Consider the following 23,028-nt stretch of genomic DNA (forward strand, 5'->3'; position numbering starts at 1 on the left):
TAGATAAAGACCAGCATGCAGACCAGGGAAGCAGTGACCCCACCTCTACCAGGATAACACTGCTTTGGGAACATTGAAAACTTGCAGACCCCCAGAAATATAGTTTTGAAAACAATAGCACAAAGAAAGGCTGAAACTTGGCACAGTGCCTCCCCACTCCCAGGTAAGCCAAACCCAACTTTAAGATAAAGTTCAAAGTCAAGAAATAGGTTGGGAAATTTATCAAACAACAAAGAAAAGAACTTTACCATTAAAAACTGCTATGGTGGCAGGGAAGACTAAGACAAACTTAGACCAAGACAGCAATGTGAAAATAGCTATAAGCAAAGACTCAAGGAATAATGCTAATTTAATACAAACCAGCAAAAATTCCTGGAAGAGTTAGAGAAAGAGATAAGAGTAGAGGAAAAATTAGGAAAAGAAATTAAAGTGATGCAAGAAAATTATGGAAAAAATAACAGCTTGGTAAAATAGGCACAAAAAATACTGAACACCTTAAAAACGGAATTAGCTTAATGGCAAAAGGCACAAAAGTTCTTTGGAGGAAATCTTTAAAAATTAGAATTTGACAAATGGAAGCTAATGACTCCATGAGACTTCAAAAAACAGTAAAACAAAGTCAGATGAAAAAGTGAAAGAAAATGTGAGACAACTCACTGGAAATACAACTGACTGGAAAATAGATCCAGGAGAGTTAATTTAATAATTATTAGACTACCTGAAAGCTATGCTCAAAAAAAAGAGCATAGACATAATATCTCAAGAAATTATTAGGAAAACTGCCCTGATACCCTAGAACTAGAGGGTAAAATAAAACTTGAAAGAATCCACCAATCACCTCCTGAAAGAGATCCCAACATGAAAACTCCCAGGAATATTAAAGCCAAATTCCAGAGCTCCCAGGTCAAGGAGAAATTATTGTAAGCAGCCTGAAAGAAACAATTTAAATACTGTGAAGCCATAGTCAGGATAATACAGGGTTTAGCCACTTCTACTTTAAAGGAAGGGAGGACTTGGAATATGATATTTTGGAGAGCAAAGGAACTAGGATTAAAATCAAGAATCATCTACCTAGCAAAACTGAGTATAATGCTTCAGGGAAAAACATGGATATTTAATAGAATGGAGGATTTTCAAGAATTTCTGCTAGAAAGACCAGAACTGAACAAAAAATATGATTTTCAAGTACAAGACTCAAGAGAAGTATTAAAGGGTAAACTGGAAAGAGAAATCATAAAGGACTCAAAATTAAACTGTTTATATTCCTACATGGGAAGATGATATTTGCAACTAAGAACTTTATCATTATTAGGGCATTTAGAAAGAGACATGGACAGAGAGCACAAGTGTGAGTTGACTATGATGGGATGAGATCCAAAAAAATAAATTAAGGGATGGGAAAAAAGGATGCTTTGGGAGAAAGGGGAAGGGAGATGTAGGAGGAAGTAAATTATCTCACAAAAAGGCATGAAAGATCTTTTATAGTGTAGGGGAAGGACAGGGAGGGCAGCAGGCAATGGCGAACCTTACTCATTGGAACTGGCTCAGAAAGACAATAAAAACTACTTTGGGCATAGAAATCCATCTTACTCTGCAGGGAAATAGGAGGGGGTGGGAGTGACTGATAGAAGATAAGGCAGATTGGGAGATGTGGTAGTCAAAAGCAAAACACTTTTGAGGATGGAAAAGAAGAAAGGAGAGAGAGAGAGAGAGAGAGAGAGAGAGAGAGAGAGAGAGAGAGAGAGAGAGAGAGAGAGAGAGAGGAGAAAAATACACAGTAATTATAAATGTGAATGTGAATAGGGTGAACTCACCCATAAAATGGAAGCAGATAGCAGAGTGGATTAAAAACCAGAACTTTACAATATCTTATTTATAAGAAATACACTTGAAGCAGAGACACACATAAAATAAAGATAAGGGACTGGAGAAGAATCTATTATGGTTCAGCTAAAGTTAAAAAAAACACAGCAGGGGTAGCAATCATGATCTTAAGCAAAGCAAAAGCAAAAATAGAACTAATTAAAAGAGATAAGGAAGGAAATTACATTTTGCTAAAAGGTACCATAGACAATGAAATAATATCAATATTAAACATATGCATCAAATGGTATAGCATCCAAATTCTTAAAGGAAAAGTTAAATGAGTTACAGGAGAAAATAGACTATTGGAAAACCTTCACTTATAATAAATCTAACCAAAAAGTCAATAAGAAGTTAAGGAGATGAATGCAATTTTGGAAAAGTTAGATAAAATAAACCTCTGGGGGAAACTGAATAGGGATAGAAAGGAATATATCTTTTTCTCAACAATACATGGCACCTACCCAAAAATTTACCATACGTTAGGGCATAAAAACCTCACAGATAAATACAGAAAAGCAGAAATATTAAATGCATTCTTTTCATATAATAATGCAATAAATATTATATTCAATAAGGAGCACAACAAGGTAGATAAAAAGTAATTGGAATCTAAATAATCTAATTCTAAAAAATGAGTGGGTCAAAGAATGAATCATTTAGAAATAATCAATAATTTCATTAAAGAGAATGACAACAATGAGACAATATACCAAAATTTATAGGCTGCAGCCAAAGAAACACTTAGGGGAAATTTTATATCTCTAAATGCTTATATCAAATAAACAGAGAAAGAATAGATCAATGAATTTGGCAGAGAACTAAAAAAACAACAACAGCCAAATTAGAAAAAGAACAGATTAAATATCCCTTATTAAATACCAAATTGAAAATCCTTAAAATTAAAGGAGAGATTAATAAAATTGAAAATAAGAAAACCATTGAATTAGTAAATAAAACTAGTAACTGGTTTTATTTTAAAAAAAGCAATAAAAGGATAAACCATTGGCTAATTCAATTTAAAAAAAGAAAGGCAGCTAGGTGGTGCAGTGAATAGAGCACTGGCCCTGAAATCAGGAAGACCTGAGTTCAAATCTGGCCTCAGATACTTGACACACTTACTAGCTGTGTGACCTTGGGCAAGTCATTTAATCCCAGTTGCCTTGCCTTCCCCCCTCAAAAAAAAAAAGAAGAAAAGCAAATTACTACTATAAACATGAAAAGAGTGAATTCACCAATGAAGAGTAAATTAAAGCAATTACTAGGAGTTATTTGGCCCAATTATATGCCAATAAATCTGACAATCTGAGGGAAATTGATGAATATTTGCAAAAAATGTAAATTGCCCAGACTAACAGAAAAGGGAATAGAATACTCAAGTAACCTCATATTAGAAAAAAAAAAGTAGACAAGCTATCAATAAGCTCCCTAAGGAAAAAATCCCAGGATCACATGGATTTACAAGTGACTTTTACCAAACATTTAAAGAAGAATTCATTCCAATACTATATAAGCTATTTCGAAAAATAAGCAAAGAAGAAGACCTACCAAATTGCCTTTAGAACAAAAATATGGTGCTGACACATAAACCAGGAAAAGCCAAAAGAGAGAAAGAAAACAGACTAATTTACCTAATAAATATTGATGCAAAATTTTTAAATAAAATACTAGCAAGGAGCAATGTGTCACAGGGATCTAAATCCCACTATGACCTAGTGGGATTTATACCAGGAATTGAAGGTTGGTTCAATATTGGGATAATTATCAGCATAATTGACCCTATAAATCACAAAATCAAAAGAAATCATGTGATTATCTCAATAGATGCAGAAAAAGTTTTTCACAAAATACAACACTCATTTGTATCAAAAAATACTAGAAAACATAGGAATAAATGCAGCTTTTCTTAAAATTATAAGTAATATAAAGATACTAAAACCATCATTAAGTATTATCTATAATGGTGATACGCTAGAAGCCTTCCCACTAAGATCAGGGATAAAGTAAAGATGCCTATTACACCAGTATTTTTCAGTATTGTACTAGAAATGCTATAACAATAAGAGAAGAAAAAGAATTGAAAGAATTAGAATATGTAATGAGGAAACAAAACTACCACTCTTTGAAGATATGATGGAATACCTAGAGAATGAACTAAAAAACTAGTTCATTAGGGAAATATTTAACAGCAAAGTTGTAGGATATAAGCAAACCCATATAAATCATCTGTATTTCTATTTATTACCAACAAAGTCCAGCAGGAAGAGGCAGAAAGAGAAATTCAATTTAAAATAACTGTAGACAGTGGAGCCAAGATGGTGGCATAGAAGCAGGAAAACTATGTGAGCTCCCCCCATAACCACCTCAAATACCTATAAAATATGACTCTAAACTAATTTTAGAGCTACAGAACCCACAAAGTGATGGAGAGAAACAAATCTCCTGCTGAAGGCAGCTCGGCAGGCTGGCAAGAAGGGTCCATTGCAGTGTGCTGGGAGCCCAGCCCAGCCCCACATGAGCCTGCAGTTTTAGCCCTAGGGTGGCCCTGACCAGCAGCTGCGGAGGACTTCAGGAGAGTGGATCACCAGCAGCAGTGGTGTTTTCCAGAATTATCAACCCATAAATGCCAAAGAAAAAGTGAGAGATCAGTGTAGAACTCTGTTGGAACTGGAGGGGATGGAGGAGTGGGTCTGGCCCCTGCCACCAGAGCTAGAAGTGGCAGAGGTGTTGTGGCCCTACAGCCACCTCCAGGTGGCTGCTTCAAAGCTCCTGGCCTGCAGATCATAGTGGGGCCAAGCAACCATTCAGAGGGTAATCGCTCTTGCTTTAACCTGCCTGGATCTGGATCTCGGTCTTGGGTGGTGGTACTGAGGTGTGTGATCAGTGAGCCAGAGTTTTTGGGGGCTTCAGAGAGGGCACCCAACTAATGGCTCTGGCAGCTGTGAAAACCCCAGCAATTTGGGACAAAGCTCGCCCCGCTGGAAGCAGAGTTCTATTGTGGCAAAGAGCTCAAAAGTCAAGTAATTGAGTGCCAACATGAGCAAGCAAAGGAAGCAAAGCACACACAGAAATCCAACTTTAGATTCCTTTTTTGGGGACAAAAAGGATCAAATCATGGAATGAGAAGAAGACAGTGAAGTCAAAACTCCTGCACCAAAAGCTTCCAAGAAAAATATGAACTAGTTACGGGCCATGGAGGAGTTCAAGAAGGATTTTGAAAACATAATAAGAGAAGTGGAGGAAAAATTGGGAAGAGAAATGAGAATGATGCAAGGAAATCATGAAAAAGAGTCAACAACGTGACTGAAGAAAATAACACCTTAAAAAACAGATTAATTCAAATGGCAAAAGAGGCCCAAAAAGCCAATAAGGAGAAGAATGCTTTAAAAAACTGAATTTGCCAGATGGAAAAAGAATTTTAAAAGCTCACTGAAAAGAATAATTCCTTCAGAATTAGTTTAGAGCAAATGAAAGCTAATGACTTTATGAGAAATCAAGATACTATTAAACAGATCCAAACAAATGAAAAAAATAGAAGGCAATGTGAAATATCTCATTGGATAAACAACTGACCTGGAAAATAGATCCAGGAGAGATAATTTAAAAATTATTAGAGTACCTGAAACCATGATCAAAAAAAGAACCTAGAAATCATCCTTCAAGAAATTCTCAAGGAAAATTGCCCCGATGTTTTAGAAACAGAGGGCAAAATAGAGGTTGAAAGAATTCACTGATCACCTCTTGAAAAAGATCCCAAAAAGAAAACTCCTAGGAATATTATAGCCAGGTTCTGAAATTCCCAGATCAAGGAGAAAATATTACAAGCAGCCAAGAAGAAACAATTCGAATATTGTGGAAGCACAATCAGGATAACACAGGATCTAGCATCTTCTACATTGAGGGACTGAAGGGCTTGTAATATGATATTCTGGAAGTCAAAGGAGCTAAGATTAAAACCAAGAATCACCTACCCAGCAAAACTGAGTATCATGTTACAGGGGAAAATATGGTAATTCAATGGAATAGAGGACTTTCGAGCATTCTTGATGAAAAAAACAAAGTTGAATAGAAAATTTGACATTCAAATACAAGAAGCAAGAAAAGCACGAGAAGGTAAACAGGAAAAAGAAATCATAAGGAACTTATCAAAGTTGAGCTATTTACATTCCTACATGGAAAAACTATAATTGTAACTTATGAACTTTTCTCTGTATCAGGATAGTTGAAGGGAATATAAATGTATATATGTATATATGTCTATATAAGAGGGCATATGTGTGTATGAATACATAAGTGTGTGTATATATATAAATATATATGTATAAGTATACATAGATAGAGGGCACAGGATCAATTGAATAGGAAGAGATGATATTTAAAAGATGAAATTGAGAGGTGAGAGACGAATATAATGAGAGGAGATGGGGAAAGACAGAATGGGGTAAATTATCTCATCATAAGAGGCAAGGGAAAACTGTTACAATGGAGGGGAAGAACAGGAAGGCAAAAGGGAATGGGTCAACCTTATTCTCATTGAATTTTGCTTTAGTGTGACATACACACTAAATTGGGTATCTTGCCCTACAGGAGAATAGGGGGGAAGGGGATGAGAGGGGGAATGATGGAGAGGAGGGCAGGTTGGGGGGGGAGGGTAGTTAGAAGTACACACTTTTGAAAAGGGACAGATTCAAGTAGAGAATAGAACAAGTTGTGGGGTCAGTCTTTCACAATATATCCACTATGGAAATGTTTTGCATAGCTACACAGGTACAACCTATATTGAATTACTTATCTTCCCAGTAAGGGTGGGTGATGAGGGAGGAAGGGAAAGAATCTGGAATTCAAAATTTTAAAATAAAATATTTCAAAAATATATTATTTGTTATTATTATTATATTTTACATGCAACTGGGAAATACTATATATAGGCACTGGAGTATGGAGATCCATCTTGCCCTACCAGAAAGTCGGAGGGAGATGGGGAAGGATATAGGAGAAAGCAGATCGGGGGAGGGGGTATGCAGTGGGATCCCTGTTTTGGGGTAGTGGGTAAGGGGAAAGATGGGGAGAAAATTTATAACTCAAAATCTTGTGGAAATGAATGATGTAAATTAAAAAGAAACAGAAAATATAATTAAAAGAAAAAAATAAATGTAGATAATATAAAATATTTAATGGTCTATCTACCAAGGCAACCCCAGAAACTATATTAACACATTTATAAAACATTTTTCATACAAATTAAGTTAGATTGATACAATTAGAAAAATATTGAATATGAAAAAAATGTAAAGGAAATTGGCCTAAGTGTACCAAGTCTCAAACTGTATTATAAAGCAGAAATCATCAAAACAATCTGGTTACTGGCTAAGAGATAGAAGGGTGCATTAATGGAATAGATTGGGTACATAGTACAAAGTAGGTGATCACTATAGTAAGAGATAGAGGGGTAGATCAGTGGAATAGATTGAGTACACAGCACAAAATAGGTAATGATATAGTGTTTGATTAGAGAAATGAACATTAAAACACTCTGAGGTGCCACCTCACACCTATCAGATTGTTTAATAAGACAGAAAAAGAAAAGGTCAAATGTTGGAGGAAATGTGAAAAAATTGGGACAGTAATGCACTATTGGTGGAGTTGTAGACTGACCCAACCATTCTGGAGAACAATTTGTAACTATGCTCAAAGGGTTATAAAACTGTGCACACCCTATGACCCAGCAATACCACTACTAGGTCAGTATCCCAAATAGATTTTAAAGAAAGGAAAAGGACCTATTTGTATAAAAATATTTTCAGCAGTTCTTTTTGTGGTGGCAAAGAATTAGAAAATTAGGTGATGCCCATCAATCGGGGAATAGCAGAACAAGTTGTGGTATATGATTAGGAAGGAATACTATTGTGCCATAAGAAACGATGTACAGGATGCTTTCAGAAAAACCTGTAAAAACTTACACAAATTGATGTAGATTAAAGTGAGAAGAACCAGGAGAACATGGTACACAGTAACAGCAGTATTGTATGATAAACTGTGAACTACTGATTAGCTATTCTCAGCAATACAATAATCCAAGATAATTCTATTTCCAGAGAAAGAACTTAAGGTCTCTAAATGAAAATCAACGGATACTTTTCTAAATTTTCTTTTTCTTTTTTTTTTTTTTTTTGCGGGGGGGAGTCTATGTTTTCTTTCACAACATGCTTTGCATGACTGCACATGTATAAGCTATATCAAATTGCTTGCCTTCTCAAAACCAGAGAGAGGGGAAAGGGAGGGAGAGAATTTGTAACTCAAAATTTTTAAAAACAAATTTTAAAAATTGTTTTCACGCGTAATTGGGAAAAATAAAATATTAAACAACATGAAAAGAAAAATTCACTGATAACCTCCTAAAAGAGATCCCAAAATGAAAACTTCCAGGAATAATCTAGGATATTCCAGAGTTCCAAGATCAAGGAAAAAATTGCAAGCATCCAGAAAGAAACAATTCAAACATTGGAGAGTCACAGCTGGGATCAAACAAGATTTAGTAGCTCCCATATGAAAAAAGGAGAGGAGACCTTGTAATCGTCAGGGACCCAATGAAGTTAAACAGTTTATATTCCTATATAGGTATAAAAATCTATATTATCCAACAGGGAGATAGAAAGGGAAGGGGATAATATAGATGGAAGGGGGAATGATAAGGGAGTTAGTCAGATTAGGGAAGGCAGTGGCTGGAAGCAAGACAGACTTGTAAGAAGGGTCCAGATAAAAACAGAAAGACAAATATAAACCAAGAAAAATAGGACGGGGCAGGGGGGAGAGTCAGAGTTAATGATCATAACTGTGAACATTAATGGGATGAGTTAACCCATAGAAGAGAAGCAGAATGAATTTGGAAACCAGAATTCAACAACATGTTTTATACAAGAGTCACATTTGAGACAGAAAGGCCACACAGTTGAAATGAAGAACTGAAACAGCATCTATTATGCTTTAGCTGAAATGAAGGAGGTGGGGTTGATGGGGTGCTTGGGATCTATGTTTGTAATACCAATTTGTAACATCAGTAATGATAGGGTGCTTGGGATCTATATTTGTAACATCAATTTGTAATACTGTAATGGGAATGCAAATTTGGAAGATCTTCCCTGCCCCTAGGCTAAAGTGCACCTGAAGCCTGGGGTGGGAGGCTTGTTTTTCAGTAGATACTTTTTGATTGGCCAGTGGGTCCAAGAGGTTGTTACATTCTCTGAGCCAGGAGAAGGCTATATAAGCCCTGATGTGAGGCTTTGTTTTGGGGGCTCACTTTGAGAAGTGTTCTGTGATTTGATCTGGATTCTGGGAAGCCGTTGTCCAGAGCCCCCCGGCTTTGAAAAACCCAGATGTTGAAACCCAGATGTTGACTGGGTATGGATGTAATGGTTGGATAGTTTGGAAATCTGTCTACTTGATCTGTTTCTCTGACTTGATAATTCTGTCTGTATACTTTGAAGTTCGGGGTGCTGACCTTTTTCCCCTGAACTAGGTAAACGATACATATCTGACTCATTAAAGTAAGCTTGTTAACCCATTTTGAGTTGCTTTCCTTTAACAAAGCAGATCCAAGAACCTGTGTTGGCAGCAACCCTGAGGACGCTTGGGGTGCTTGCTGCTACAAATACCACTTTGTAACATCAATTTGTAAAACCAGTTTGTAAAATCACAATTCCCCCCCCCCAGTCTCAGAGCATTAATTCTGCCCCTTCTCCCCCCACCCCTAGCTTCAGAGCAATAACTCTGCCCAACAACAACTATCTTAGCTTGGAACAATAACAAACTATTCCTATGAATCCTTCACAAAAGTATCTATAAACATTCCAGTTTAGGCAACTATTATCTCCCCCTTGCATAGTGTCCCACTGCCCCCATGTATTCTTTGGTACCCTATCTCTAGGTTGACTCCTTGGCTGCCTCAATGAATCCTTCAGGACCCTATCTCTGGGTTAACTGGTTAGCCTATTATCCACTGAGTCTCAGTTAGCCTTGGTTCCCAGACATTAATCTTGTCAAACATGACACTGATAGGTAGCAGACTGGACACATCTCCATCAGCCCTTGACCACTAGCAGACTTAGTGATATTTCAAGCCTAAAACCACACCTCCAGGTAGCCCCTCCTTGGGCTTTTTCCCAGTGAATCATGGGCAATACTCCTGGGCAGTTACATTAAAGATGCATGATCCTTTAAACACTGTCCCCACCTTAACTCCTCCCTAATCCCACCCTTAATCACCTAGTTAGCATAATTGGCAGGGGTTCTACTATGGATGATTCTATATAAATCTTAATTCTACCCCTTTAAGGTTGTAGGTCCCCTAAGGATCCTTGCCTGCTATAAGGATCCTTGCCCCCTATATAAACTCTTGCAACTCTGACTCCAATTAGGCTTGAGTTGAATTCTTTTCAGACTGAATTGCAGGTTCTGGTCTTAAGATAAAGATCAGAGATCCTGCTGAACCTAATAGCCAACCCTCATCAGGGTGGCAATCATAATCTCAGACAAAGCAAAGCAAAAATAAACCTAATTAAAAGAGATAATCAGAGAAACTGTATTTTGCTAAAAGATACTATAGACAATAAAGTAATATCAAAAAATTTAAATCAAGTTTCTCTGATAAAAAGACTCATCTCTCAAATATGTAGAACTGAGTCAAATTTATAAAAATAAGAGCCATTCTCCAACTGATAAAGGGTCAATGGATATGGACAAGCAGTTTTCAAAAGAAGAAATCAAAGCCATCTACTGTCGCATGAAAAAAATGCTGTCACTCACAAGTGATTAGAGAAAGGCAAATTTAAAACAGCTCTGAGTTACCACCTCACACCTATCAGAAATGACAAATGATGAAGGAAATGAGTGAAAATAGGTACAATAATGAATTGTTGCTGGAGTAGTGAACTGGTACAACCATTCTGGAGAACAAACTGGAACTTTGGTTATAACCCAAAGTTATAAAACTTTGAATACCCTTTAATCTGACAATATCACTACTAGATCAATATGGTGATCCAAGATAATTACAAAGGGACTCATGATGAAAAAAAAATATTACTTCCAGAGAGACAAGTGATGAACTCAGAGTGCAAATTGAAGTATTATTTTCTTGCTTTTTTGTGATATGACTAATATGGAGATATGTTTGGCAGTAGTTCACATGTATATTTGATAGATTGTTTGCCTTCTCAGTGGATAGGGAGAGGTGTGGGAGAGAGGAAGAAAATCTGGAACTCAAAATTTAAAAAGAAAAGAATGTAAAGATAAATAATAAATATAAAAAATAAAATAAACATACACACATATGAGGAAATAGGTCATTTCAGAGAACCCTGGGAAGCAGAAACATTTTTGAATGACTTAAGAGCTTTGATCAATAAAATAACCAATTACAATTCCAGAGAGCCCATGATTAAGAATTCTACCTAATACATTTTTGAATATGACGAATGTGGGAATTTATATTGCTTAATTATACACATTTGTTTTTTTATAAGTTTTCTTTTTCTTTTTTCTTTCTCAAGGGGAGTGAAGGTGAGGAAGGAAATGTCCGTTAATTCAAGAAACCTTTTTTCAGCCGCATAATCAGTATCCCAAATAAAAATTTTAAAAAATTGTTAGGCAATGCTCTAAGGCACTGAAGATAGAAATGATAGAATGGAAAATTGGTCCTGCCCTCAAGGGCTTAACATTCTATTCAAGGGATAAACTAAAAGACTTTCATAATCATATCTGTGAGCCAGTTAATATTATATTTTTATTCCGCACATATGGAAGGTGAAGCATTGAATTCAATTAACAGAATTTGCCACCCAGCAAGACAGAATTAAAGAAGGCTGGCAAATACTGGTCAAATTCAATTCAATGTAGCAAATGTGTAGTAAGCACTTCCTAAGTATTAAGATAGTGTTCTTTTCTCCCTAAGCGCTGTGGAAGCAAAAGTAATGCGGCACGATCAAGGTCGGACCACCCACCCATCACCAGCTCACCAACCCCACATCTCTGTCCCTCTGACCAGGGTATGGGTGTGTCGAGCGAGCGGGAGAAAGCGCCTCCTCGCGCTGGTTGTGCGCAAACACCCGGTTGGCATGGCAACTGCCTGACCCCCCCCCCCCCCCCCCCCCCCAGCAGTCACCCGCTCCGAGAGTCCCCAGTGGCGGTAGCCCTGGGACGATGAGCAGGCCATCTGTGGCTCCTCCTGTTCTCCTTCCTCCTCTGCCTGCCCCGCAGGCCGAGGGGTGTCCACTCCCCCCCCTCCCTCGAGTTTCAGAGGGGCAGCCTCGGCTCCGGCCGAGCTGAGGCATGAATGGTCGGGTCTTCGCGGAGCCCCATGGAGGAGGAGCCGCCACCGCAGCCGCCTTCCACGCCCACGCCGTCCCCTCTCTCCGCCTCCAAGATCGCCCGGATGAGCAACCTGACGGGCCTGGGCGCCGCCCGCGGCGGGGGCAGCCTGCGCCCCGAGGCAGCCCTGGACTCAGGCTCCTCGTCTGGCGCTGCACGGGCCGCGAGCTTCCACGCGGCAGTGATTTCCTTTACCACAGTGGCAGCCGTGGCAGCCGAGGCGAGGGTGAGCCGGGACGGCGGCGGCGGCAGCAGCGGCCTGGCTGGGGCCGAGAAAACCGGGCCGGGCAGCAGCATCCCCAGCAGCAGCAGCATCCCCAGCAGCAGCAGCATCCTCAACAGCAGCAGCAGCAGCAGCATCGCCAGCAGCAGCAGCATCCTCAACAGCAGCAGCAGCAGCAGCAGCATCGCCAGCGGGGATCCTGTTCCGGCGGCGACGGGAGCCAAGCGGCTGCTGCTGGAGCCCTGGGCGGCCGTGGTGGCGCAGGCGCTGGTGCTGCTGCTCATATTCCTTCTCTCCAGCCTGGGCAACTGCGCCGTGATGGGGGTGATCGTGAAGCACCGGCAGCTCCGAACCGTGACCAACGCCTTCATCCTGTCACTGTCCCTATCTGATCTGCTCACAGCCCTACTCTGCCTGCCCGCCGCCTTCCTGGCCCTCTTCACTCCTCACGGCGGCGGCCTCGACGGCCCCCCAGCCGCCCGGCCCTGGCAGCGCTTCTGCACTGTCAGCCGCTTCTTCGGCTCCTGCTTCGGCATAGTGTCCACCTTGACCATGACCCTCATCTCCCTGGACCGCTACAGCGCCATCGTGAGGCACCCTGGGGAGAAGATTGGCTGGCGCAAGGCTCTGCTGCTCTTGGTCACAGTTTGGCTTGTGTCAGCGGGTCTCTCTTTCCCCTGGGATCTGCTGGGTGGCTCCGAGGGGCACTGGGACGAAGATGGGCAAGTCGGACCGAAGCAGAGTTTCCACCGCTGCCTATATGTTTCCTATCCGGGCCCCTCCCGCTTGGGTCCCACCTACAACATCTGGTTGATCGTGACCTGTTACCTGTTTCCCTTTGGGATCATGTGCTTCTGTCTCTACCAGATCTGCAAGACCGTGAGGTTGTCGGAAATTAGGGTAAGACCCGTGACAACCTACGCCAGCCTGCTGGGCTTCTACAGAGAAGTGCGCACAGCGACCACGGTGTTCATCATGATTGTTTTCATTATTTTCTGCTGGGGACCCTACTGCCTCCTGGTGCTGTTCACAGCGGCCGCCGGGGCGGCAGGTGCCCAGACACCCCCATTCCACCCGGTCCTGAATACAGTGGCCTTATGGATGGCCTGGGCAAATGGAGCCATAAACCCTCTCATATATGCCATCCGCAACCCCGGCATTTCCATACTGTTGAGGCCCAAACGGGAGGAAAGCTACAGGACTAGAAATGTAGCCGCCTACTTGTCTAGCCACAACCGAAATCTGGAGGCCAGAAGCGTTGCTTATCGTCTCAGAGAACGCTATGCCCGCAGGCTCGGCGTGTGCGGTAGAGTGTCCTCTTGCAGTTCTGCTAATGGTGAAGGGGGAGGGGATGTGGCCATGTGGGCTTGTAGAAATCCAGCCCTACTCTTCTGCCGAGATGGGCTACCAGACACCTCTTCTGAAGTAGCCATGCGTGGTAAAACGGCAGACACTAGTCTCTAAACCAGTATGCGCATGGATAGGACCAAGTGCTACCAATTAGGAGTATTCCATCCTTTACATTTTAGGGCTAGGGGAATTCCACTGAGAACCAAACATTTTATACTGAAAGAAAACAAGAGGGGGCAGGGCTTGCCATTTCCAGAAAGGCTGATTAATGCACACACACGTTTTTGCAAAAGTGCCAAGACTGATGTAAATTGCAAAAAATGAAACCAACGTGACTGACCATTGTGAATTGTAAATGCCAAAAAAAAAAAAAGACCAAAAACCAAATATCAGATCACCTAAAGCCCATATGTATAGGAACCACACTGTGAAAAACAAAAATACAATGTCTTTGAAAGAGGTTATTGCTATTTATTCAAATGCACAAAAGGTCTCCAGCTATGGGATGGAAAACAAGATACTTTGATCAGCTTGTATTAAGATTGGCCTCTAAATGACCCATATTTAACAAAATTGACAATCAGAATCTACCAATTTATAGAAAATACAACTTGTGTATTTTGGGAATAGGGTATAAGAAAAGAAAAATTCTTATCCTCACATATCTTACTATGCTTTCTTCATGGATTTATGGGGGAAGTAGTCCTGACCTGAAACAAATTTAGAGATTGGAAAATATTATTATTTACCTAATAAGGTAAAAAAAAAAAAACAGTTCAGACAGAACAAAAAACTGCAAGATATGACTATAAGGAAATGTAACCGATTAGATAAACTGCAAAACACATCTAATTCAGTGTTGCCTTTTCAAGTAATCACCTTAGGAAGATTTAAAACATACTTGGTGCTCCCTTCTTTGGTCTGACCTTTAGAATTGGCAGTGCATTCTTTTGGACATTGTTAGTAACAACAAATTTGGATTCTTTGAAAGTAGTGTATATGACTCTTGGATAAAGTCAAAAGCAAGTATGATGAATAAAATGGTGTTCAGACTGTGATAATCTCATAGCTGATCAATATTACTATAAAGTAATGATACTAGTTTTGTTGTGTAGTATATAATTTAACTCTGAAGGCTATTTCAAAAGAGGAGGTCTAGAAACGGTTGGGGCAGTGGCAACACAATTTGATGAACTCAGTGGCATCCCGGGTTAACTCTCTGAAAGACAACAGTAGTTTGAATTGTAGACATTCTGATATAAAAAGTCAGTCCCACTGCTTTATAGTTAAATGGTCCACATAACTATAATTTTTAAGCCCAACTCACATTCCAGGCATATATCTTGGCCATATTCTTTAGAGAAAATAACCATCAATTGGTTTTTTTTATCTCAATTTGGGGGGGGGAGGGGAGAAGGCAAAGCAATTGGGGTTCAGTTACTTGCCCAAGGTCACACAGCTAGTGTGTCCAAGTGTCTGAGGCCAGATTTGAACTCAGGTCCTCATGACTCTGGGACCTGTGCTCTACTCACTGTGCCACCTAGCTGCCCCAATTGGCTATTTTCAAGGGCATTAAGTTGTAGGTCTAGAATAACAGCTGTACTATGCTGGTCAAGTGGTTAATTAGACATATCCAGAAATTACTAAAAAGTTCTTTAAAAATTAATTGCTTGGCTACAGTTTAAATAATACCAAAAAAGCCCAAAACTAGGAAACTTTTCAAATGAAATGCCATTGCACTCGAATTCTTTGACTAAATTTTTAAGATACTTTTGTTTTTTCTCCCTCAATCCCCTTCTTTCTCCCTATTCTCTTTTCCCTTCCCTTCTTTCCCTCACCCCAAAGAGACTCAGGACTTCGTAGCCTTAATTTAACATTTAAAATTGGGCATGAGATTGATTCATCATCCTGCTACTTTCTGAAGACTTAAATCGTATCTAGTATTTTTTTCTTATACAATATTAAAGATGTTTTAATAATTTTTTGTTTGTGAGAAGTCAGTATACATCATTATTTTGTAATCAAAACTAAAATAAATGGTCTTTTATGCAATGAGATATGCATCATGATGTAGCAATTAGCTAACTACAGGGTCCAGAAGACTAGAGTCTTAAGTTTTAACCTCTGACACCTATAGTTAGGTGATCCTGGACAAGTCACTGACCTTTTCAGTGTCTCAGGCAACTCCTTAAGACTAAAACTTATACATGAGTTGCTGATCTAGAAGTTTCCACCCAAGGGGTTCCCCATGCCAATAAAATCACAGATTTGGGGGAAATGAGATAAAAATAGAGGAGGGTAGAAATAACTATTAGAAGTGTATATTAAGGATGTCTTGTTCCTTGCTAAGTCATATACAAAGTAAATTGGACACAGTCAGCCTTATCTTATAACTTATGATCTTTCCACAGTTGAGGAAAATAGTCTCAAGTGTGGCCAGAAGTATTGTTTTTATATCATGTAGATTCAAGAATTTTGGTTCACTTAATGAAGTTATGATTACAAACAGGGTCATGAGCTGCACATAAGGACAAATTGCTGTCCCAGTTAGTGGAGATTTCACAAAAAAGATTTCAGTAGCTATTTGAATAAAAGATGAAAAGAGGCTAAGAGAACTGGCTAAGTGGGGGAAAGGTTGCGATGTTTCAAAAATAGGTACTGCCTGAGAAGAGAGTTTGGAGGCAGAAATGTCATAGAAAGGAACTAAATTGTTGTTTGTTGTTCATCCTTTGTTCTTGAAGAGTACCAATGATGTCAGGAGGGTGATGTCTTGACTTGCAAGTGAATTAGATTTAAGTGAGGCAGAGGTGTGTGAAATCATCAACCTCACTCTCTCCTTTACAATTATCAGGGTCCAGTGGCAACACATAGGTCAGGATGACTGGCAATGGCCCTTGGATGCAGTGGGAGACCTTGTCCTTTTTAAGTTAAAATCTTTCCCAGGTCTCAGTTTGTCTGAGGCAACACCCTTTAAGTAGTCAAAGGCCGGGTAAGAATTGAGGCAAAAGAAGGTCAAATTTGCCTTCATAAAAGAATCAATCTGGGCAGAGGAATTTACTAATAAACAGATAAAAGAGGACAATCTGGGGAGTCTGCTAATACAAGTGATAGGCTGCTGTGAAGGGCTCTGATAACAAAAGATCATGCTAATTTGTCCTTTATCTGCCACATCCATTTGTCTAGAGAAAAGGGGAGGTTAAGTCAAAACAATCTATAAAGAAAACAGTGGTGACTTTAAGATAGAAGGTAATAGGTGTGCAAATCCAGGACATCAAGTTATACTAGTTCCTCATGACCAGTAAGAAAACATATGATATTTCAAGGAACTGGAAATATTGTGTCCTGCCCTCAAGAGGCTTACAATATAGTAAAAGGATTCTCATCTCTTGCTGGAGGGATGGAAAGGACAAGGTATTTCCAGAAAAAAAACACAATAGAATTTGGAAAGGGATTGGGATGAAACCATTGTCTTTGTAGGGGGTAATGGCCATACATTACTGGTTTCTGGTAAAAGTATTGTACATAGGTCAGAAAATAATCCTGCTACACTTCTCATTCATCAGACTCTTATTGGAGTGTTTCATTTCAACTGAGGGGTTCTTTGGACTTTAAAGAGGATATGGAAAAATTGGGGAATCTCAAAAGATAATAGTTACGGAAAACTATAGAGATGGAAAAATGTCTAATTGAAATAAAGGTTAAAGGAATTACACTATTTATCCTGAGAGAAGAAAAGCCTCAGGGGAGGCTTCAGTTTCAACTGCAAAATTAGAGTAATAATAGTACCTATCTCTCAGGGTAGTTGTGAAAATCAAATGAGATAATAATTGTAAAGAACTTAACACTGGGTCTGGCACATAGTAGGTGCTATACAAATGTTAGCTGTTACTGTTATCATTTTTATTATCACTATTTTTATTACTCTTTTTTAAATAATGGAAGGGTTTGAGCAATTACCCTTTATAGAACAAGAGGAAAGACTTAAAATTAAAGCAGAAGACATTTCAGTTAAACACAAAGAAGCTGAATTATGAAGATAATAAACATAAAAAATAAGCATTTATAGAATCATGAGATTTTAAGATTTTCAAAAAGAGTATATTAATAGTGTTCTCTACCTTGGATGGTTTGAACTAAGGGTCTCCAACCTCTTCATAAAGAGGAAGTCTTATGATGAGGATGAAGAGAAGGGGGTGGGGGAGAGGGACAGAGAGAGAGACAGAGAGAGAGAGAGAGACAGAGAGAGACAGAGAGAGAGACAGAGAGAGAGAGACAGAGACACAGAGAGAGAGAGACAGAGAGAGAGACAGAGAGAGAGAGAGAGAGAGAGAGAGAGAGAGAGAGAGAGAGAGAGAAGAATGGGGAAATCATTCATAGGGGATGCCAGATTTAATCCATCCAGGAAAAAATCCTCAATGACTTCTTTATTTAAGCATGTAAGAAGGAAAGGAGGGGTTTGTTGAGAAGAAAGCAGATTATTTGCAAAAGTCTAGGTTTTCAAAGCAAGGCAGAGATGTTTGCAGAACAGAAAATATATTAACAATTTATCAAGTTGACCTCTGTTGAATATCAGCTAAAGTTATCCATCAAATTTCTCTTTAGCCTGAAGTTACTTGAAATAGAATATTGTTACATAGGGAATGTGTGCACCCCAAAACTGTGTGCAACAGAGATCCTTACCCAAATAATACTCAGAGGCTTCTCAAGGTAGGGAGCAGAAAAGAATGGTTTATTATGATCTCAAGAAAGATCATCTTCCCTCTGACAAATAGGGAGGAGAAGCAATTTACAAAAGGAAACGGTGAAGTTATAAAGTCCTAACAAGGATTTCTCCCCCACCCCCATTTTGACCCTTTTTTCCCATTGGCTAGAAAGTCAGGTGCGCAAATCTAAGCTCAGCAATCTACCTCAAGTACTAGAACAAAGAAACAGTAGACCACCTAATGTACATTTGAGAAAGCACTTCTGTGCTTATTTGGCATATCTTATGCTGAGGTGTCACTGAGGAGAGGGGTGACTCCTTACTTGCTCTGAGTTTTGAGTCCACGTAAATCATGTGATTTCCGGTGAAGGGGAACTTGGGCCTGTTTTCCATGAAAAGCCTTACTAGATTTTGGAGTATAGTCTGAGAAGTTTTCACTCCTTTCACTCAGGAATATGATTTTGGAATTTTAACAACTTTTAATATGTCCAGGACTGAAGACTGTTTTGTTACTATTCATTTTGGACAAAAAAGAAAAGAAAACAAATAAGCAAAGACAAACCCTCATCACCTAGTGAGCAGCCTTCTGGTTCTGAACCTCTCTGTACTGACTGATCAAGGAAGAACAACAGGAATATGTGTCACCCAGGAGTACATTCAAAGTTTTTTTCAGTTTGGTAGAAACTGTATTCAGGTGGAATAGCCTTGGAGTACATAGGATCACTGCCATGCTACAGTGAAGCATCAGAGTAGGATTCAAATAGAGATCACTACTTCCATGTTGACTGGCAAAGACACACAGTCTACAAACACCGTTAACATAAGCATAAGCAAATATACAGCTACAGAAATAAGGAAGAAAAGAAGGAGGAGGAGGAAGAGGAGGGAGAGGGAAAGTGAGAAGAAGAGGGAGAGAAGGAGGAGAAAAAGATGAAGAGAAGGAGGAAGAGGAGGAGGCAGGCACTATGCTAAGGAGCTTAATAGGGAGATAATATGCAAAAAAATTATGTACAATACAAGATAATAGAATAAATTGGTGGTAATCTCTGAAGGTTGGGAGTGGGCTGAGAAAGGCTTCTTGCAGAAGGTAGGATGTGAATTGAATCTTAAAGGAAGCCTGGAGGTTAGGAGAGAGAGAGAATTCTAGTCATGGGGGAAGACTAATAAAATGAACAGAGTTGGGAAATAGAATGCCTTGTAAAAAGCAAACAAACAAAATAAAAAACAAAAAAACAAACAAAAGAAATAGCTAGAAAGTTAATGCCCATGGGTAGTAAATGATGAGGAATGGAGAAAAATATAGAAGACCGGCAAAGTAGGAAGAAGCCTAATTGTGAAGGGCTTTGAAAACTCAATAAGATTTTATCTTTTAATTTTGAAATAATAGGGAGTAGAAGTGTGTCATGGCAATACCGGGGCTTTAGGAAAACCATTTTGGCAGCTGACTGTAGGATGGACTGGAGTAAGGAGACACTGTAGGCAAGAAGACTGACCCAGCAGGCATTGCAATAGTCTAGGCATGAGGTCATGAGAACCAGCACCAGAGTGACAATAATGTCAAAAGAGAAAAGGGGATATAATCAAGAGATGTTGTGAAGGCAGAAATTATAGGACTTGGCAGCAAACCCTGGCCACCATTGCCTGAAGGCAAATTATGTCCCATTTCATCCCTCCTCAGAGTTCTCTGGTACCCTTAAGGGAATGGAGATGTCTAGTATCTCTGCAAATGTTTCCAGCCCCCATTGATGGTATTCCCTCAAATATAGGGCATAGTCTCCTGTATCCCAGCTCCATTTAGCCACTAACAGATTAATTTATACAAAAAGAATACTTAATTCAAAAGGTATAATCACAAATATACAAATTTACTCCCCAACATGGGGGAGGAATAATTTGTAGGGTAAATGAGAGTGAGGCCTTGAGGATGACAGCAAGATTACACACCTGGGTAACTGCAAGGATGGTGGTGCCTTCAACAGTAATGAGGAAGTTCAGAAGAAGGGAAGGTTTGGGAAAGAAAGATAAGGAATTCAGTTTTGGAGGTGCTGCTTTTAAGATCCTATCTATGGGATAGCCAATTTGAGATGCCTGATAGAGAGTTGGTGATACAAGACTGGACTTCAGGAGAAAGGTTAGGACTGGATAAATAGATACAGCTGAGAATATTCTACATAGAGATAATTGATAATTGAGGTTGAGGTCACCAAGTAAATTAGTATGGAAGGAGAAGAAAAGAAGGCCTAGGACAGACCTGTGGGGGATGATAAAATCCAGTAAAGGATGTTGAGAAAAAGTAGAGAGGTAGAAGAAGAATCAGGAAAGAGAAGTGTCGTGAAAAACTAGAGACTAGGAAAAGAGGGTGATTGGCAGTGTCAAGGACTGTAGACAGGCTAAGAAGGATGAGGACTGAGGAAAGACTGTTAGATTTTGCAGTAAGAGATCCCTGGTAACTTTGGAGAGAGCAACTATTATCTGTCAGAGAAGATAAAAAAAAATACAAAAATTCAGGCAGGAACTTAGCAAAATCATCCATACCATAGAAACAGGATGCTTAGGCCTGTCTAAATAGTTGTGCTTCTAGAGAGACTAACTCACTTCAGACGCCTATGTGTAGATTAGAAAATGCTAACATTTGAAACTATGAGGAAATGTTTCTATGGGAAAAGATGCTATCCCAAGGCTGGATAATGGAAAGCACTTGCCCAAACTTGAACTATTCTTTCTAGAATATTCTAATCACAATTTGGTCACTGTGGCTTACTACTTAAGCCTTCATTAATCTCTTAACTCTTTATGTCCCTTGTTAATAGTGTACTGCCTGCCTTCACTTTTCAGCCATATACCACCCTCAACTTATTCTTTGTCTCTTCAACCTACTTCGAGACAATACATTGGTCACCCATACTCCATTTTGGATAGAGAACATGGCCATAAAACCTGCTGATGTGTCCATGGTTCACTTCTCCTTTTGTGGTGTTGCTGTTTTTGTTCATTCATTTCAGTCACATCCAACTCTTTCTGACCCCATTTGGGTTTTTCTTGGCAAAGATACTAGAATGGTTTGCCATTTTCTTCTCCAGCTTATTTTATAGATAAAGAACCAAAGCAAACAGGATTAAGTGACTTGCCCAACGTCACACAGCTAGTAAGTGTCTGAGGCCAGATTTGAATTTAAAAAGATGAACCTTCCTGACTCCAGGCTGAACACTATCCATGTGCCACCTAACTACCCTGCTTTGTATACACAAGTAATAAAAATGACTTAACTAAGTCATGAAAATGAAGAGTTTTAAATTAATCCTTTGACAAAAATAAATTGGAATATGCCTAATGTTTAATGACTTTAATGTAAAAGTTTGCTTAGGAAATAATGAAAATTAAGTTAGAAAATGTGGTTAGGTATCAAGTGATGAAAAAGAACAATGAATGATGAAAAGTAATTGATTCTACATAGTGCTTTAATCATCATAAAGTTATTTTTCTCATTTAAAAGAGAACAAACACTTTATAGCACTGACTACCCTGGCCCCCATTGCCTGAAGGCAAACTGTGTCCAATTTCACCCCTCCTCAGAGTTCTGCGATGCCCTTAAGGGGAGGGAGGTGTGTAGGAGCTCTGCAAATGTCTCCAGTCCCCACTGATGGTATTCCTTCAAATATAGGGCATAGTTCCTTGTACCCCAGCTCTGTTTAGCCACTAACGGATTCGTTTATACAAAAGGAATACTTAATTCAAAAGATATAATCACAAATATACAAATTTACTCCCCAACATGGGAGAGGCATAATTTCCTCCCCTCTTCAAACCCCATACTACCTCAGTTTCTGAGGGGAATGGGACTAGGCTCATAGTTTAGCTCATTTCCTATTGAGCATAACACCTGTCCAAAATCTCCCTTCAGGCTCTCAAGTTCTGGGTACCCTGGTTTCTCCTGGCTTCTTTGCTAGGCTATCTGGCTTCAATATCTTCTCCAGGATTCTGGTCATAAGACTCAAACTCTTTCATCTGCTCTAATAAGGATCACCTTGGCATCTGAAACTGAGTCGGATAAACAACATAAAGTAAAAACAACACCCCCAGACCCATATCTCCTGGGGTAAAACAGGGAGCAGGGGAAGGAAGTTAGCCAGTTTAGGACATGGCATCTACTCTGTGGATGAAATGTGATCTGAAGATGAATCTTTGGATGTAGCAGGAAAGAATGTTTAGGGAAGAGACAAAAGCCATAGCGTGACTATCTCAGTCTGGTCAGTTTTAAAGATGAAGACTTTTAAGCTGTTCAGCTTATCAAAGAAAGCTATGCCAGTAGGAATGGGATTCCATCCTAGGAGATCTGGGCATGCCCAGCCAAGTCACTTTAGAAATACCTCTATGGGGGGCAGCTAGGTGGTGCAATGAATGGAGCACCAGTCCTGGAGTCAGGAGGACCTGGGTTCAAATCCAGCCTCAGACACTTGATACACTTACTAGCCATGACACTTCAGGCAAGTCACTTAACCCCAACTGCCCTCCAAAAAGCAAAAAA

At 39.5% G+C, this 23,028-nt stretch overlaps 2 protein-coding genes across 2 annotated transcripts in view; one reads left to right on the forward strand and one right to left on the reverse strand.

Annotated features, from left to right (window-relative positions):
• The window catches only part of JKAMP (JNK1/MAPK8 associated membrane protein), a 449,359-nt gene that overhangs the window by 47,174 nt on the left and 379,157 nt on the right, over positions 1-23,028 (reverse strand). The gene's annotated exons all lie outside the window — the stretch shown is intronic.
• Positions 12,139-20,071, forward strand: GPR135 (G protein-coupled receptor 135). The gene has a single exon (XM_069092060.1). The coding sequence runs from the start codon at positions 12,194-12,196 to the stop codon at positions 13,913-13,915; it is 1,722 nt and encodes a 573-aa protein (XP_068948161.1). The 5' UTR covers positions 12,139-12,193; the 3' UTR covers positions 13,916-20,071.

This window comes from Petaurus breviceps, unplaced genomic scaffold, assembly GCF_028583685.1.
Source record: "Petaurus breviceps papuanus isolate PSGF00001 unplaced genomic scaffold, PetGlider_PUasm1.0 189, whole genome shotgun sequence".
NCBI lineage: Eukaryota > Metazoa > Chordata > Mammalia > Diprotodontia > Petauridae > Petaurus > Petaurus breviceps.

What these genes read in the sequence shown, in the direction of transcription:
- GPR135 (XM_069092060.1), top strand. Translation starts at nt 12,194, where the DNA reads ATGGTCGGGTCTTCGCGGAGCCCCATGGAGGAGGAGCCGCCACCGCAG.